The sequence below is a fragment of the Mesoplodon bidens genome, assembly GCF_964165515.1.
Source record: "Mesoplodon bidens genome assembly, chromosome: 18".
Lineage (NCBI taxonomy): Eukaryota > Metazoa > Chordata > Mammalia > Artiodactyla > Ziphiidae > Mesoplodon > Mesoplodon bidens.
In genome coordinates, this window is record NC_138175.1 from 49,218,002 (window position 1) to 49,235,402 (window position 17,401).

The window sequence follows — 17,401 nt, forward strand, 5'->3', positions numbered from 1 at the left end:
AATCCCAGCTGAAGAGCTCAGTGGTGCCTGAGCCACGCCCCCTCCCCACCCCCACCCCCATCATTCACCTCTCCATCTCCAGGCTGCAGGGTCCGGGGATGGCGGGCCAGGCACTCGCTGCAGGTCCGCAGACGTCGACATTCCTCGGGGGAGTGGGGCATGGGAGAGCAGGGGGGACCACCACAGCCCAGCCTGGGGAGGCATGAGGTCTGGCTCACCACATTCAGCCAGGCCCCACCCTTCCTCCTCTCCCTCGCCTCTTCCTGCTGCCCCGGGGACACCGTCCTGCAGGCCCCACATACGCACCCCAAACTGCTCTCAGCACAGGCCTCCCAAACCTGCTCCTCCCCAGCTCACTTTGTGATGGTCCCACGTCCACCTATCGCCCAGGCCAGAGACACTGGACGACATCCCATGTCCTCTTGGCCCTCCAGCCATCGAGGCCTCTGCCTCCTGAATTCTTCTCTGACCATCCCCTCCTCCTCCACCCCTGCAGCCCCCCGCCCAGTTCAAGCCTCCCCCTTCCAGGCCTCCACCTGCAGCCTCCCCTCACCACCCCCTCCTTCACAAGCCTGCCCCTGCCCTCTCCTGCTTAAACCTTCTGTGGCTCCCCATCACCCACAGTGGAGGGCCATAATCCCTTACTCAAAACCCTTGAAGGCACACCTGTTCCAGAACTTTCCAGGTTTCAGGAAAGCAGTGGGTGTACCCGCTGTTACATAATACCCCTAGCAGAGTCTGGGGGAGCACCCTAAAAATCAAACCCTTTAATATTCTGCAGTAAACATGGTGACACATTTAATGGGACAAAATAAAGCCCGTTAGTAGCCTCATACCACATTAGTAGCCTCATACCAGTGCAGGATAACTGCGCAGTCAAGTTAGTTTGTGCTAAACCTAGGACAGCGCCTTCAGCCTCCTGATATGTTTGGATTCCCAAACTCCAGAAAAGGAGTCTCTGGAGCTGGACGGAGCGCAGTTCAGCCAGGCACTGGAAGCCCTTTCTGAGCTGACCCACCCACCTGTCCAATCTCATTCTTCCCCAACTCAGATGGTTTCTAAAATACACCAGATACAGCCCCACTTCTGAACCCTCATGGTCTAAACTTGACTGGTCATTTAGGGCCCAGTTCAGACTCAGCTAACCCCAGCCCACAAACAGGGCTCCCCACTCGGTGAGGTCCCCGAGCCTGCCCCTGCCTGTGATAAGCTGCCCATTTTGCCATGTGAGCTGGTCTCCTGACCAGACCATACCCTGCTGAGGCCTCCCCCCACAAGCCTGGCCTGGCACAGAACCCACTTCGGAGGGCACCAGTACCACCCACCCACCCACGTGCTGTCAGTCTCCATGGTTACCTATGGGCCTGGTCCCCGGACAGGCAGGCCCCATGGCACCAGGTACAGGCCCCAGACTGGTTACAAGCTTCAGGCGAGGGCAGCAGGTGGCAGGGGTCAGGGGGCAGGGTCAGGGCCAGCAGGCGGCCCAGGGCCACTCCCCCGAAGCCTCCTGAGATATACAGGCGACTCCCTACCGCCGCCACAGCGTGGGCCACAGACTCCTCCATTGGTGGTCCCACAGAGGCTGGGCCTGGGGAGAGACAAAGTTCAGAGAGAGAGAGCAGGAGACTTGAGGAAGAGATTCACACAAAGGTACCGGTCAGAGAGGGATGCTGAGAGGAGAGACAGTCTAAGGAGAGCAGAGACAGACAACAAAAGACAGAGAGAAGACAGATAAGGCCAAATAGGACAAGAGCATCAGACACAGACAGTAAGACAAAAGAGAGAGACAGAGAGAGACACATAAACAGAAAAAAGGAACAGAAAAGAGTGGAATAAGAACAGAGACAAATGTTGTGGAACCTGGGGACTTCCCTGGCGGTCCAGTGCTTAAGACTCTGTGCTTCCACTGCAGGGGGCGTGTGTTCAATCCCTGGTCGGGGAACTAAGATCCTACATGCCACATGGCACAGTCAAAAAAAAAAAATGTTGTGGAACAAGATCAAGGTGGTGGTTGAACCACACTGTGAAGGTACTGAATGTCGCTGAATTGTTCATTTTACGATGACTAATTTTGTTATGTGAATTTCACCTAAATTTTTTTTAAATCCTCAAAAAAAAAAAAAAAAAGAGTCACAGAATAGTGGAAAAAATAGATTAAGAGCGAAAGAGAGGGCTTCCCTGGTGGCGCAGTGGTTGAGAGTCCGCCTGCCGATGCAGGGGACACGGGTTCGTGCCCCGGTCTGGGAAGATCCCACATGCCGCAGAGCGGCTAGGCCCGTGAGCCATGGCTGCTGAGCCTGCGCATCCGGAGCCTGTGCTCTGCAAGGGGAGAGGCCACAACAGTGAGAGGCCCGCCTACCGCAAAAAAAAAAAAAAAAAAAAAAAAAAAGAGCGAAAGAGAGTTAGAGACAGAGGGTCAGAGAAAGAAACAAAAAGCAAAGGAGACAGGCCCAGAGACACACACACACAGTCATTTACAATGACTGTCAAATGAAATAAAACGGCAAGATACAATCCCTTTCCAGCCTATGAACTGGAAGGAAGCACCCTCACATATGACAGTCGTTGCCTCTAGAGAATGGGATTATGGGGGATTTTTTCCTTCCTATTTTACAAATTATCTATAATGACTATCATTACTTCATCAACAGAATTTAAAACTTTTCTAAGACAAAAAAAGAAGGAGCGTGTCTCTGTGGGTGCTTAGATAATGTGGAGAGGACAGGAGCTTCGCTTGGGGGCCTGAAGGGGCCCAAATGACCCCTAGTGAGTGAGAGTCGCAGGACAGGGCCAGCGCTCCCCCTGGTTGTCCCGGGGCCTCCCAGGGAGAGTGGTGGACTTACGGATGAGGTCAGGCAGGAGCCAGGTGTTGCAGTTGACCTGGTAGAGCAGAACATCGCTGCTGAACTCGTCAGGGTCCGAGCGCCCCCCGAGGACCACCATGGTGTCCCCTAGCAAGGCTGAGGCGTGGAAAAGTCGGGGGCGGGGCTGATGGCGAGACACGACAGGAAGGGCTGTCAGAGCCCACGGTCGCCCGCTCTTCGTGCTCCCTCTCAGCCCACCCGCCACTCCAAACCTCCCCACGCCCCAGCCCCTACCAGCCCACCCAATCCTAACCTTCCTCAAATCTCACCTCCTCCCTCCGGGAAGCCTCCCTCATTCCTCAGAGCTGTCTCCACAGCCATCTCCTTTCCCTGAACTCCCAGAACCCCCAAACCCCATGCTGTTCCTCAGGAACCCAGCCTCAGATGCTTGAGATGAGCCCCACATTTCTTGGAGGACCTCGCCAGCTGGGCCGGGGCGTATCCTGCTGGGGCCCTTACTTCCATCTCCCTTGCGGTCCAGCCCCAAGAAGGGCTTGGGAACGTGTTTGTGGATGGCAAATGCAATTGTCTCTAATCAGCACACCCAGGGTTTCATGCTTTCCCACACACTGTCTCCTTTGGCCTTGAAGGCAGAAGCACAAGGAGCCTCAGTGTCCCGTTTCACAGCTGGAGAGGCCAGGAAGGGGAGGGACCTGTCACGGCCACGCCCAGAGTGTGGCAGAGCTGGGGCAGAACCCAGGCCTCTGACCTCCTGGTCTAGGATTCTTTCCTCCAAGTCACAGAGAGAAGAAGGGGAGACTTGGGGTACCGGGAAGGAGGCAGAGTAGGAATCCAAGGTCAAGCCAGTCCCTGGGGCACTGGGAAAGGGGGGGCCCCTCCCCCCTGCCCCCTACACTCATGTGTCTGGACCTTTTCTCCTGACCTTTGCCCCCTGAGAAGGGGCCAGCAGGCTCCAGGTGCGGTCAGGACAGCGCAGGGAGTAGACCTCAGGGGACGGGGCCGCCAGCTCCACGTGGAAGCGGAAGCCCCCAAACACGTAGAGGGAGTCAGTGGCCTCGTGATACACAGCGGAGTGACCATACAGACCTGGGGGCGGAGGAGGCGTGAGCACAGAGGCTGGGGGAAGGGCTGGTGATCAGGAACGCTCCCCATCTTCCTGGGCTCCCCCTCTCGTGACCACAACACCACCCTACCAGGCCCTGATGCCAGAGACCTGGAAGCCTTTCTCAACCCCTCCTTCTCCCTTCGGTTCTAAAGGACAACCATTAAAGAGACTCTGGGAAAGAGAAGAGAGGGACACAGGGTGACCAGAATGACCTTGCGGACGGTGATCAAAGAATGCAGAAGGAGAGAGAGAGAAAGGAAAATACCTGAGGGGCACTGATCTAGGAGCTGGAAGAGGGAAACAGGGACCCACTGCCACTGGGCAGGAGGTAGGCAGCTTCTCATGAAGTCTGCGAGGGGTATATAGAGAAACTGAACTTCTCAAAAGGCGGTATCCTGAGAACGTGGGTGGGTGATGGGGGTAGACAGGGAGACAACAGGTACGGGGGGCAGTGACCACAGACTACAGGAGTGGACAGAGAGGATGGCTGGGAGTCAAAAGCGCAGCACCCCCTCCCCGCCACGCCCCGTCCCCAGGCCCACCTGTGGGAGGTGTCCCGCTCTGGGCTCCGGACACCCAGGTGCCGGTTGCCAGCTGGTACTCAAGCAGCTGCTGGTTGAAGCCATTTTCAGGGGAGTAACCACCCACCAGGAGCAGAGACAGGCCTCGGCGGGCAGTAAGGGTGTGACCAGCAACTGCTGGTAGCTCCACGGTCTGCGGGGCCTTGGGGATGAAGGGTGGAGGTCACGGGGTTGGGGGGGCAGAGGTCAGGGGTCATTCTGTGGGTAGAAGCAAGGCTCAGAGCTCCCCGAACTCCCCTTGAACCACTAAGGAGGTCGTGAGCTGCCTGGGGCGGGTCAGACCCCAGGCCTCCCTGCCAGCCGTGGTCCCGGCAGGTGAGCAGCAGACCTCTTGCTGTCTCTGCCTGCTCAGTGTCACTTCTTCAGGTAGGAGTAGCCTGGGGACCCTTTGTGAAGCCCTTGCTCCTCTGCTCTCTGGCTGCATGGGGCTGACTGTACCGGCTCCACAGTGGGCTGTGCCCCAGCCTGGAGACCAGAGCCTCATGTCCCCTTGGCTAGGGATTGACTCAGGAATTAAATGTGACCCAGAATGGCCAATGAAATTCAATTCTGGGACTTGTGCTGGAGCCCTGGGAGGAAGCCTCTTCCTCTGGGGGCAAAGCTGGCAGGAGCTGCTCTGGTCATCTTTGCTAGAGCCTGGTTGTGGGGACTAGCGGAGGGGAGAGATGCTCACCCTCTCCTGCCGCCACTGCAGGGTGGTGAGGTTGAGGACCCAGAAATCCCGGGCGACGCCCCCAGCCGTGAGGCCCCCCAACAGGTACATGGCACCACGGCCAGCAGGCACATAGGCAGCTGCATGGAAGGAGCGGGGTGAGGGGCCTGGGCCCCCATCTTCAGCTCCTGCCAACATCTGTGTCCACCGCCTCTCGCTCACTGAGTACCTGGGGCCAAGATGCAAAAAAGCAGCCTCACTATACAGTCAGACCAGCATGCCCTTGGGTGACCCCCCTACACACTGGTATCCCAGCATCCCCTGGGATCACCCCCGCACTTGGCAGGTATCCCAAAACCCCTAAGGTGACCCTCCTATTACAATCACCTTACCATCCCCTGGGGTAGCACCACCCAAATAAGTATCCCGGTCCCTGAGGTCAGCCTCCTGCGACAAATGTCCCAGCATCCTTTGGGGTATCCTTCACCTGTAGACGTTTTCCTGCACCCCCCCGAGGGGACTCTTATGTGAGAGACATCTCAGTGTCCCCTGAGGTAACCTTTTTGCATTCAGGTATCCTACCTCCCCAGGGCGGTCCTCACCTGTACAGGTTTCCCAGCAGCCCCTGGGGCAGACCCAGGCCCCCAAACATCCACAAGGTGGCCTCAGGTCCCTCCACCATAGTGTGCCCCAGGCGGTGCAGGAAGCGGCTAGCGGTGTCCTGTGTGTGGGGTGCAGACATGAGGGCTCAGGTAAGGTCATTACAGAGTGTCAGGCTGGGTCTAGGGTCTAGGGGGTAGTCTTGGGAGTGGAATGGGGAGAACGATCCAGGAAGCAGGCTGCGTGGCACCTCCCCGGAGAGTGGCATCCACAACTCACGGCTGAGAGGCGGCTGTCCATGAGGGTCTCCCAGACCAGCTGCCCACCGTCCAGCTTTGTGGCACAGTCAGGGCCCCCGAAGCCCTCAGCACAGATGCACACGCCCAGGCTCTGGGGAACAGCAGAAGGAAGCTCAGGGGGAGCCCTAATTACCCCCACCCAGCTCCCTGTCCCGCCCAGCTTGCCCTCTTTCACCTGTACCTGGTTACAGGTCCCTGCCCCGTTGTGGGCATTACAGTTCTCAGGACACAGAGCCATGCGGCAGTGTGGGCCTGCCCAGCCCTGGGGACATCGGCAGAGTCCAGCATCTGCGGCCCCGTCCTGGGGCACACACTCCTGGGGGACAGGGCAACTCCCGGGGCCCCCTGACCCACAGCGGGCAGAGCCCACAGAAGCATTGAAGCCCCAGGATGAGGAGCCGTTGGCCTCCCAGTGCAGCACCAGCAGCCCTGTTGGAGAGAGTCCAGAGGCTTGTCACAAGGCCTCAGTAAAGTGATATTTAAAAAGGGGGGGGGGCTTCTCCAGTGGCACAGTGGTTAAGGATCCACCTGCCAATGCAGGGGACACGGGTTCGAGCCCTGGTCCAGGAAGGTCCCACGTGCCGCAAACAAGCCCATGCACCACAACTACTGAGCCTGTGCTCTAGAGCCGCGAACCGCAACTACTGAAGCCCACGCGCCTAGAACCCAGGCTCCGCAACAAGAGAAACCACTGCAGTGAGAAGCCTGCGCACCGCAACGAAGAACGGCCCCCGCTCGCCGCAACTAGGGAAAGCCCACGTGCAGCAACAAAGACCCAACGCAGCCAAAAATAAATAAAAATTAAAATTAAAAGATTTATTTAAAAAAAAAGAGAGGGGTGGCCTGCAGACCCTCTGACCTCATCACCTCCCACTCTCCCGGCCCTCTTCGCTCCAGCACCACTGACCCGCTTCCTGTTCTCAGAGCCTGGGCATCTGCTATTCCTCCACCTGAACTAGTTGCCCCTTGCCCACACCGTGAAATCTCCCTTCTGCAAAGACTCCCTCCCCAACTCCCCAGACAAGCCAGGCTCCCCACTCCTTTCCATTTCCTCCTGTCCCTTACCAAAAGTGTCACTATTCTGACAATTTGTTCCCTGCTGTTTGTCACTCCCCACCTCTGCTGTGAGTCCGTGAAGGCAGTGCCTGTGACCCTTGTTCACTGCTACATGCCCAGAATTTAGCTCAGGCCCAGCTTACTGCAGGTAAACATTTGCTGAGTGAAATGAAATTGAGGGCCCCTCAGCTCTAGTTGCTCACTGTGAAGGGTCTGGGCCTTGTGTGCAATCGCCGTCAGGCCAACTACAACTCTGCCCTCTCTCTCACAGCCTTGGAGCTACTCTGATTTACAATATGAAGAGAAGCATTTCCAAACCTAGGCCCTTTAACTGCCATGGGTAACAAATAATTTCTAGTGCATCTCCATCAGCTAAGCACAGCTGACGCAATGGGGCCTGGTAATTCCTGGTTGTGGGAGCTATAGCCTGGGCACTGCAGGATGCAGAGTAGCATCTCTGGCCTCCACCCACGAGATGCCAGTAGCAGCCCCACTCGTGACAATCAGAAGGTCTCCAGACACAGCCAAATGAGCCAAGGGGCAAAGTCACTCCTGGTTGAGAACCAGCGGGCTGAGGGGATAGATGCTCAGGGGCCCTTGCACCAGCTCCATTCTGTGTGTCCCAAAAACATGTCCCACGTGGACCTTCTTTCCAGAGACACAACCCAGCCAGTACAATCCTCTCTATTTGCCTCGCAGCTGAAGAAACTGAGACCCAGAGGTGGCAAGGGACTGCCAGCAAGTCTCCCAGCAAGTCAGCTGGCAGAGTCAGACTGGGCTTTGAGCCCACCTCAGGTAGCAAGGTACAGGGACAAAGGACAGCCCAGGACAGAGGTCCCACTTCCCCCAGTCCCCATACCAGACAGGGCCTGCACAGTGAGGGGCCTGTCCCGCCGCTGGCCGCAGAAGGCAGCAATGAGGCTACGGTCCGACTGGACGACACCAGTGTCCAGGAAGCGTGGGAATCCATCAAAGGCCAGGACATAGCTCAGCTGGAGAGGTGTAGAGTAGGATCAGGGGATGATGAGGATGAGAAAGAGGAATGCTCGGGGTCTGGGAGGAGGTGCAGCTCAAGAAGAGAGGGCAATCTGAGACTGGGGAAAAGGCTGCTTGAACCACCTGGGCAGATTGTCAAACTGTGGCATGGAGGCCACCATTCCCACTCCTGTGTTCATAACAGACATGGTTAATCAACCAGGCACTCTTGCATGGAGCCTCTTTCTCAACACACAGATCCTGGCAGCCACTACCAATCGATCAGAGTTGGCACACAAGGTACCAATATTTACCATACCTGGACTGGGGAAGGGAAACTGGAGTCCAGGAAACAGGAGGCAATCTGGGAAATGGGAGGGTCTGTGGGCTTAGGAACAAATGGGGTCTGAGGAATAGATCTGGGAGTTTGATGGATGAAAAACCACGGACATGGGGGCCAGGGTCCGTCTGAAGATTCAGACTGGGTGGGGGAGACGTGGGCCTGTACTCAGTGCCCTTGGTGCTCACCGTGCAGGGGGTGCTGCTGTCGGGGGAGAAGGTGAGGGTAAGTGGGGGACAGAGGGTCCCAGGGGCACAGGGCTGTAGCACCTCGGTGGCTGAGACAACCCACACACAATAGGACAGGTCTGGCCCAGCTCTCGCTGCCCCACCACCTGGAGGCAGTAGCCCCCCAACCCGGCGTGAGCCCAGTGCCACGGAGGACACGTTGGTGAGGAGGGCACGACCCCCACACTCCCGGAAGCAGGAGCCACCAGCCCTGGGGAGATGGAGGAGAGCCAGCGTCAGACCAGTCCTGCCCTATCCCACCATGTCCCTAACCCCACCCTGCCCCGCCTGGCTGGCCCCTGGCTCACCGGGGGTCCCCATAGTAGCCAGGAGAGCAGAGCTGGCAGTGGGCGCCCTCAGTGTGGTCCTGGCAGAAGCAGAGCCCGCTGAGGTTGTCGCAGTGGCCTCGGCGTGGGTCCCCATGCCCGTTGCACTGGCAGGGCCGGCAGCCGCCTGAGCCTGTGGCGTTGCCAAAGCTGCCCGGCCGGCACCGCTCGCAGTGTTCCCCCCACGTCCAGTCTGTGGAGGGCCCAGCAGCCAGGATGCAGAGTCAGGGGCAAGGGTGAGAAGGAGCCCAACCCTCCCCAACCCCACCTGGCTCAAAGGAGGGTAACTGGAACCCCGACTGGGGAGCAACTGCAAATCCCAAGAGGGAGTACTGAGGCCCGCCAGAGAGGTGGGTGGCACTGAAACCTGCTTGCGGTGAGGAAGAAGCAATGGGACAGAGGGACTCAGAGCTGGGTGAGGGGACGCAGAACCCCAGGCAGACAAAAGAAAACAGAAGCCCCAAGGAGGCTCCCTTGAGGCCAGTCCCCAGGAGCTCAGGATGAGGGCTGCTCACCCTGGCACTCGTCGCAGAAGCCAGGCCCCCGCTTATGGCAGTGGCTGTGGAAGTTGCAGCCACAGTCCCGGGAACAGCGTGGGGCGGGGGGTCCGGGGGCAGGCGTGGGAGGGGGCAGGTCCGATGTCCAGCCCAGGTCACACACGCAGGTGAAGTCTGGGGGGCCACTGCACACGCCATGGCCACAGTCCTCCAGGCACCTGAGGGGGCGTGGCAGGGGTGGGGGAAGGACTGGGTAGGCCTGGAGCCCCCAAGGTATCCCCCCTCACCCCACTCCACCCAATTATCTCCATGGCAACACCATCATAAGCTACTGCCTGTTCCACAGATCCTGGACTCCATGGGTGGCCGTGTCTCCAAGGCAACCCCATCACATGTAGTAACTCCTGTCTCTATAGTAACCAAGTATCACCACTGGTCCCTGTGAAAACCCCTTTCAACTTGATCCTCCTCCATCTCTATGGCAACGCTGAAGCCTGTGGCCTGCAGTCCATGGGCAACCTGTCTCCACAGTTAACTAGTGTTACGTTGAGGACCCTATCACTCTAATGAGGGCCTGCTCTGCAAGGTAAAAACCCAAGGCTCACTGGAGAGGCTGGCTCCATGGGAGGCAGCCCAGCACCGTGATCACTTCCTCCCAACATCTCTGCATGCACCAGCCCTGGGGCGACATCTCCATGGAAACCCATGCCCTACTCACGTGCGGTTGCAATATGTGATGCCATCACCCTGGTAGCCCCTCTGGCAGTGACACTCATAGCTGAGGGGTGTGTTCAGGCAGGTCGCCCGCAGGTGGCACCGTGCCAGGCCCAAGCGACACTCATCCACATCCGGACAGCGGGCATACGCCCAGCGGGCAGGGAGGGCCACAGACAGCCCCAGGCCCTCCCCGACCCACAGGGAGCAGTTACCCCCACCCAGAGGCCCAGAGAAGTCCCCCTGGAGGCAACTGGGGAGGGGGGCGAGGTTGAAGAAGGTGGTTGGGTCGGGGCGGGGGCGGGGGGGGATGATAAAGAAACAAGAGACAGAGACAGGAAAACAGTAACAGGGAGAGGGGAGATCAATCAGAGAGAGAGAAAGAAATATGAATACGGAGAAAGACAGAAAGAGGAATGGAAAAGAGGCAGAGAAAAACCCAGAGAAGCCAGACAAAAAAAAGATGTTAAAAGACAGGAGAGAGGGATACAGTGAAAGGGAGACAGAAGAGAAACAGAAACAGACAAGAAGAAAGAAAACAGAAGGAAAGATGAGAGAAAACAAGTCACAGAGACAGGGAGTTGGCAGGGAGAAAAGAGAGAGAGAAACAGAGAAGGAGAAGAGGGGGGAGAAAAACAGAGATGATGGTAAGAAAAAGGCAAAGGGGCAGAGAAACAAAGAGGCCGTTAGAACTAGGGTGGGCGGAGCGCCGCCCCGGCCCCGCCCCCCAGGCCCCTGCCTCACCGTCCCAGCGTGGGGTTGTCCTCATTGCCACACCAGCCACACTCGTGGCTCTGCAGACACTCGTGGCAGGTCAGGAAGCGGTCACAGCTCCGGCACCGCGGCTCTGAGTGCACGCTGCAGGGTGACGGGTGTGGGGCTGTCAGAGCCACCCCCTACCCTGGTCTCCGCCCTCCCCTCCTGGAACCCTGCCACCCGGACCGCACCTGTCGTCCCAGCCTCGGCAGCCCCCGTGCGGGTACCGGGCCAGGTAGGCGGCGAACATGAAGCAGGTGTGGGTGGACTGGCACCAGGCACACTGGCTTGAGTTGGCCAGGCAGTCGTCACAGCTCAGGCGCCTGGGGGCGGGAAGCAGCGACAGGGTCACCCCACAGCCTGGCCCCCACACACCCTCACACACCCTCTCCCTGGGCCCAGCTGGGCTCACTGGCTGCAAAGTGGGGGACACTCTTGCAGGCTCTTCAGGGCACCCCGACCCCGGCCCCGCCGGCTGCACGCTGCGTCCCCCTTGCGGCTGGTGCTCTGATGCCACTCGCAGAAGGGGTCCTGGGAGGTTGGAGGAATAAGAGCCCAGCTTAGCCTTCTCCCTGGGGCTCCCAGCGCCAGTCTCCCAGCACCAGTTCAACAGGCAGCTGCCTCCCTTGCCTGCCAGGGCCCACAGAGCCCTGTTCCAAGCCCAGCTCCTTCCTCCAGCCACTGACATCCGTGGGTTCTGTCTGACCAGCACCCACTCCCTTTTTGGGCAGTAGCACCACTTTATGTGGTCCAGGTGGCGCTGATTCAATCCCTGGGGTCCAGAGGTGGGCAGCGGGACACTCTCCTTCCTCCCGGCCTCACTGACTGGTCCAGGAGCTGGCACAAGCCCCAACTAGAGCAAATGAAAGGCACTTCTGAGACTTCTGTTGAACTGAGGGGTGAGAGTGAGGTGGGGACAGAAAGGTGCTCTCCTTCCCCTTGGGGCTCCAGTGGCTGGGTTGGGGGATAAAAGTCTGGAGCCGCTGAGGCTCCCTTGCCACTCCCAAGGAATGAACCTCCAGGGAAGACAAGAACGTGGAATGGAGGGAGGTGAACAGCTGACTACACGGTTTGAACCTCTGGAGCGAGCAGGCCTAAAGACCTACTCTTGGACTCTGGTGTCTAAGCGGGTAAATGCCCCTCTGCTGCAGAGGTGCTGAGCTGGGTTTTCTGACCCCTGCAGCATGCAGTCATGCCTGCCAGGAGCTGACTCTCCAGCCCCTCTCCACAGCTCACAAACGACAAGGGCCCCGGCTGTCTACCCCACCGCCGCCCACAGGGCCCCTCGGCTGCCCGTGCCAGCTCTGGGGGGCCCACCCCCTTGCTCAGTCGCCTGCTTTGGCTGACTCCATGCCGAGCCCTCCCCACTATGGCCTGGTGGGCACCTGGGTGCAGGCGTGGCAGTCTCGATGCTCCTCACAGAGTGGGCAGAGGGCAGGCACCAGCACCAGCAGGGACCCGCCGGCCCCACGGTCCCCACAGTGGGCCCCGCTCTGGCGCAGGTGGCAGGTCGCGCTGGCCAGGCACCAGCCGCAGCCCTGGTCTGCCAAGCAGCCCAGGCAGGAGGAGTAGGAGGCGCAGGCCGACGAGCGGTACGGCTCCAGGAAGAAGAAGGAGATCTCCTGGGGGCGGGGGTCAGGTGAGGGTCGGGGCTCTATGCTCCAAGTCAAGGTTTGGGATAGGGATTAGAGTTTGGAGCTAAAGACTTAAGTGTCTGGAGACAAGGTTGAGAACTCGGGCCTGTAGCAAGTCAGGATTTAGGACATCAGCAGACAAAAGGGGATCAGGGTTTGAGAAAATCCAGAGATGAGAGGTCAAAGTATGGAGGGCAGAAGTCAGGGTCAGCAAGATCAGGGCAGGAGGAGTCAGAGACGCGGGCAGGGGTCAGAATATGAGATCAGGTCAGACTCTGGGGGTCAGATGTTGGGGTCTAGGGAGTGTTCAAGGTGAGGCCCAGAGTTCAAGAGTCAAAGAGTAAGAGGTCAGGGTCAAGGGAGTTAGTTTGTGGCCCAGGGCATCTGAGGCCAGGGGCTGGGGCAGGGTCAGAGCTGGGGACCTGGGTACTCACGCTGCCACCTGGCACGCCAGTCCGGTCCCACAGCAGGGTGAGCTCGCTGTGTCCAGGGCCCGCTGAGCCGTTGAGCTGGCCCCGGATCTCTACCGCGTACTTGTGGTCCCGGCCGGGCAGTGGGAAGAGGCGAGCGGACCCCGGACGCTGCAGGCGCCTCGTCTCCTTCTCCTGCTGAGCCACCCAGCGCCCTACCTCCTCCTGAAGCAGGGGTGAGGGGCAGACAGGGGCCTCAGAACTTTCCACCCGCACTGACCCCTGAAACCCCCAAGAGCCCCAAACCCACCTAGCACCACCCCTCTTCCCAGGAGGGCCTCCGAGTTTCTTAGACCCCCAAAACCTCCAAGCGCCCCTAAACCTCCCAGCAACCCACCTCCTCCTCAGGGGAGTCTGACTTGGTAACTCAGACCTTCCCCTTTCGTCAAAATCCCCCCTCACCCAGTTCTGTTCACATCTGAAAACCCCAGGGCCCTCCCGCCACTAAGGATAGATCCCATGCCTCTGATTTCTCCCCATTCCTCCTCCCCACCACGCATCCAAGCCCCCATATTTACCATAAACAGCCCCCTGTGTGCCCCAGGCACCCTCACCATGTTTTCTGTGTCAGGGCCACGGGACATCCGGGCCAGTACGTGCAGGCGCTGGGCCCGGGCCCACACGGCCACGTCCTCAGCCCCTGGCCCTCCAGGACCTCCTGGCAGCAGTGGGTGGATGAAGCCACGGTAGACCAAGGACACGTCAGTCTCTGAGCTAGGTGTCAGGGTGATGGTCGTACTGCGGACAATCAAGACCTGTGCCAGCCAAGGAGGGAGGCGTGCGTGAGGACCTCTCTGCATCGCCCCATGGTCCTCACACCTCTCCAGCCACATCAGAACTAGAAAAGACCAGGCAACCCAATCTCCTTCCCCAGTTTACTAAATGGGAGACTGAGGCCAGAAGCAGGGGGGATAGCTCGCCCACGGTCACTCTGGGAGAAGAGTTGGGACTCCGACTCAGACAGCAGACAACAGGGTCCCAGCCCCTGCTCATCTCCACCTCTCATTAAACTCCAAGACCCTGGACCTTTCAGCATCTTCTTCCTCAACACCCCATCTTTCCACCTAAGCCCTTAAGAGTCCAGATCCCTTAACTAGGGGGTTTGGAGAACTTCCAGGTTAGTAAACACATTCATGTGCCAGGAGGGTGTCACACCCCAACTCCACAGGGACGGAAGCTCAGGCCCCTTCTGGACCTCATCCCATGTACCATGTTCTTCGTTATATAATGAACCAGTATATATGTTTTTTTGTGGGGTTTTTTAATGGCAGTATATATGTTTAAAAAAAAAAAGAGTCCAGATCCAAATCCAACGTTTGAAGTGACGCACATACTACGTGACTTCCTGCTAGTATGTGTTCTTGTAATTGTAAAAGAGTGGAACAACCCAAGTGTTCATCATGGGAGACTGTTTAAATAAACTGTAACACTACGGCATCAGAACGTAAATGGAACTTTATGAAGCTGTTAAAAAAAAATAAGAGGGTGTTTCCTAAGTTCTGTTACGGGACGCTTGCCGGGATACATTAAGAAAAAAAAGGAGAATGAGAAAACAACAACAACACAAAAAGACAAAAAAAAAGAAAAAAGAAAAAAAGGGACGTGGTAGTACAGGGTAGATAATATGTTACTTTTGGTGCAAGAAAGAAAAATAATTAAATGTCACATTTACTTGTATTTGAATAGGTAAACAGCGGAAGGATATATAAGACATCCAAATAGATCTTCTGGGGAGAGTTAGGGTGGTCTTGAGTTAAGGGGATGCTGAGGCCAGCTTCCCACACTGAGGGGTGAGGACTGGGTAGATGGAAGAGACTTTTCACTCAACAACTTTTTACACTGTTGTGGGGGGTTTTTGTGTTGTTGTTTTTGTTTTTAACTATCTAGGATTTCATTTATTCTATTTTATTTTATTTTTCTTAGCCACACTGCACGGCATGTGGGATCTTAGCTCCCTGACCAGGGGTCGAACGCTTGTCCCATGAATTGGAAGCTCAGAGTCTTAACCACTGGATGCCAGGGAAGTCTCCATTGTTATGGTTTTTGAACCATGTGACTATAATACCTATTTTTAAAATTAATAAGGAACCACTGTGGAAAACACTTTGATGATTCCTCAATAAGTTAACCATAGGATTCCCCCAGCAATTCCACTCATACTGAAAATAGGTTTTCACTGCAATATCTGCAAATATCAATTCGTTATGTTGTACACTTAAAACTAATATAAGGTTGTTTGTCAATTATACCTCAATTAAAAAAAAAAAAAAAAGAGGGACTTCCCTGGTGGTCCAGTGGTTAAGAATCCGTCTTGCAATGCAGGGGACACCAGTTCAATCCCTGGCTGGGGAACTAAGATCCCACATGCCGCAGGGTAACTAATCCCGTGCGCCACAACTAGAGAGCCCTCATGCCACAAGCCGTGGGCTATAGAGCCCACGTGCTATGGAGCCTGTACGCCACAACTAGAGAGAAGCCCGCACACCGCAACAAAGAGCCCCCGCGCCACTACAAAAGATTCCACGTGCCACAACTAAGACCCGACAAGAGCCAATAAATAAGTAAATAAAATATTTTTTTAAAAAGGAAAAACTTGCCAACAGGTGTAAACAACCCAAATGTTATCAGCTGACGAATGGACATGGCATGGCCATACAATGGCATGTTATTCAGCCATAAAAAGGAACGAAGTTCTGGGACTTCCCTGGTGGTCCAGTAGCTAAGACTCTGTGCTCCCAATGGAGGGAGCCCAGGTTCAACTCCTGGTCAGGGAACTAGATCCCACAGGTCACAACTAAGAGTTTGCATGCTGCAACTAAAGATCCCTCATGCTGCAACTAAAGATCCCATCTGCCACAACTAAGACCCGACACAGCTAAATAAATAAATTAATTTTAAAAAAATGAACAAAGTTCTGACACATGCCACAACACGGATGAACCTTGAAAACATTATGCTGAGTGAATGGAGTCACACACAAAAGGCTACATATTATATGATTCCATTTATATGACCTATCCAGAGTAAACAAATCCAGATACAGAAAGAGAAAAATGTTAGTGGTTGCCAGGGGCCAAGGGGAGAGGGGAATGGAGAGTGATTACTTAATGGATCTGGGGTCTCCTTTTGGTGTTATAAAAATGTTCTGGGGGGGGCACATCCCCAGTGGTCTGGTGAGTAAGACTCCACGGTCCCAGTGCAGGGGGCCCGGGTTCAATCCCTGGTCGGGGAACTAGATCCCACATGCATGCCACAACTAAGAGTTCACATTTCACAACTAAAAACAAAAAAATACAAAAAACAGGGCTTCCCTGGTGGTGCAGTGGTTAAGAATCTGCCTGCCAATGCAGGGGACACGGGTTCAAGCCCTGGTCCGGGAAGGTCCCACATGCCACAGAGCAAATAAGCCCGTGCGCCACAACTACTGAGCCTGTGCTCTAGAGCCTGCAAGCCACAAATACTGAGCCTGCCTGCCACAACTACTGAAGCCTGCGCTCCTACAGCCCATGCTCCGCAACAACAGAAGCCGCCGCAGTGAGAAGCCCGAACACCGCAACAAAGAGTAGCCCCTGCTCGCCACAACGAGAGAAAGCCCAGGCACAGCAACAAAGACCCAACGCAGCCAAAAAAATGTTTAAAAATAAAAATAAAATAAATAAACTTAAAACAAAACAAACAAAAAAAAACATGCCTCAACGAAGATCCCGTGGGTCGCAATTAAGACCTGGAGCAGCTTAAGAAAAAAAAAAAAATGTTCTGGGGACTTCCTGGTGGTCTAGTGGTTAGGGCTCCGCGCTTCCACCACAGGGGCGCGGGTCCCATCCCTGGTTGAGGAACTAGGATCCTGAATGCCGCACGGTGCGGCCAAAAAAAAAAAAAAGTTCTTGAACTAGAGAGCGGTGATAGTTACACAGTATTGTGAAGGTGATAAATGTCACTAATGGTAAGTTTTATGTTATGTGCATTTCACCACAGTTAAAACCTTTCTTAGGCCAATAAGGAAAATCAGACCCTTGCATGTAAAGACTTAAGGGGTAAACGCAAGAGTGATAAAGACCCATTTGAAAAATGAAAACTCTAAGACCAAGCCCTTCAACACTCCACACTGGGCCCCATCCCCTGGCTCCCCACCTTGTCAGGCTGGGAGGCATTGGGCGGCTGTTGGAAGGTGAGCAGGTGCAGGCCAGGCAGGAAGCTCTGGGTGACACAGGCCTCCAGGGAGGTAACGAAGACAGGTACAGGCCCCCACCAGCCCACGGTGCCTGAGATCTGCTCCCCTCGGCAGCGGGCCTGCTCTGTGAGGACAGGAGGGTCGGGAGATGGGGGTTGGTGTGGGGTGCTATG

General features: G+C 56.3%; 1 protein-coding gene across 3 annotated transcripts in view; it reads right to left on the reverse strand.

The window, feature by feature from the left end:
• The window catches only part of MEGF8 (multiple EGF like domains 8), a 41,876-nt gene that overhangs the window by 11,465 nt on the left and 13,010 nt on the right, over positions 1 to 17,401 (reverse strand). For 2 of the 3 annotated variants that reach the window (XM_081217583.1, XM_081217582.1), the window contains exons 12-32: positions 17,189 to 17,352; positions 13,612 to 13,812; positions 13,022 to 13,222; positions 12,339 to 12,575; positions 11,366 to 11,484; positions 11,145 to 11,276; positions 10,942 to 11,055; positions 10,202 to 10,450; positions 9,502 to 9,701; positions 8,969 to 9,179; positions 8,622 to 8,871; positions 7,978 to 8,110; positions 6,244 to 6,491; positions 6,043 to 6,153; positions 5,766 to 5,884; positions 5,185 to 5,392; positions 4,473 to 4,653; positions 3,748 to 3,911; positions 2,844 to 2,988; positions 1,357 to 1,588; positions 69 to 192 (exon numbers count right to left, since the gene is read on the reverse strand). In XM_081217583.1, coding sequence (XP_081073709.1) covers positions 69 to 192; positions 1,357 to 1,588; positions 2,844 to 2,988; positions 3,748 to 3,911; positions 4,473 to 4,653; positions 5,185 to 5,392; positions 5,766 to 5,884; positions 6,043 to 6,153; positions 6,244 to 6,491; positions 7,978 to 8,110; positions 8,622 to 8,871; positions 8,969 to 9,179; positions 9,502 to 9,701; positions 10,202 to 10,450; positions 10,942 to 11,055; positions 11,145 to 11,276; positions 11,366 to 11,484; positions 12,339 to 12,575; positions 13,022 to 13,222; positions 13,612 to 13,812; positions 17,189 to 17,352 — 3,743 coding nt within the window. The remainder of the gene's footprint in view (positions 1 to 68; positions 193 to 1,356; positions 1,589 to 2,843; positions 2,989 to 3,747; positions 3,912 to 4,472; positions 4,654 to 5,184; positions 5,393 to 5,765; positions 5,885 to 6,042; positions 6,154 to 6,243; positions 6,492 to 7,977; positions 8,111 to 8,621; positions 8,872 to 8,968; positions 9,180 to 9,501; positions 9,702 to 10,201; positions 10,451 to 10,941; positions 11,056 to 11,144; positions 11,277 to 11,365; positions 11,485 to 12,338; positions 12,576 to 13,021; positions 13,223 to 13,611; positions 13,813 to 17,188; positions 17,353 to 17,401) is intronic. The other variant, XM_081217584.1, reaches the window with a different exon arrangement.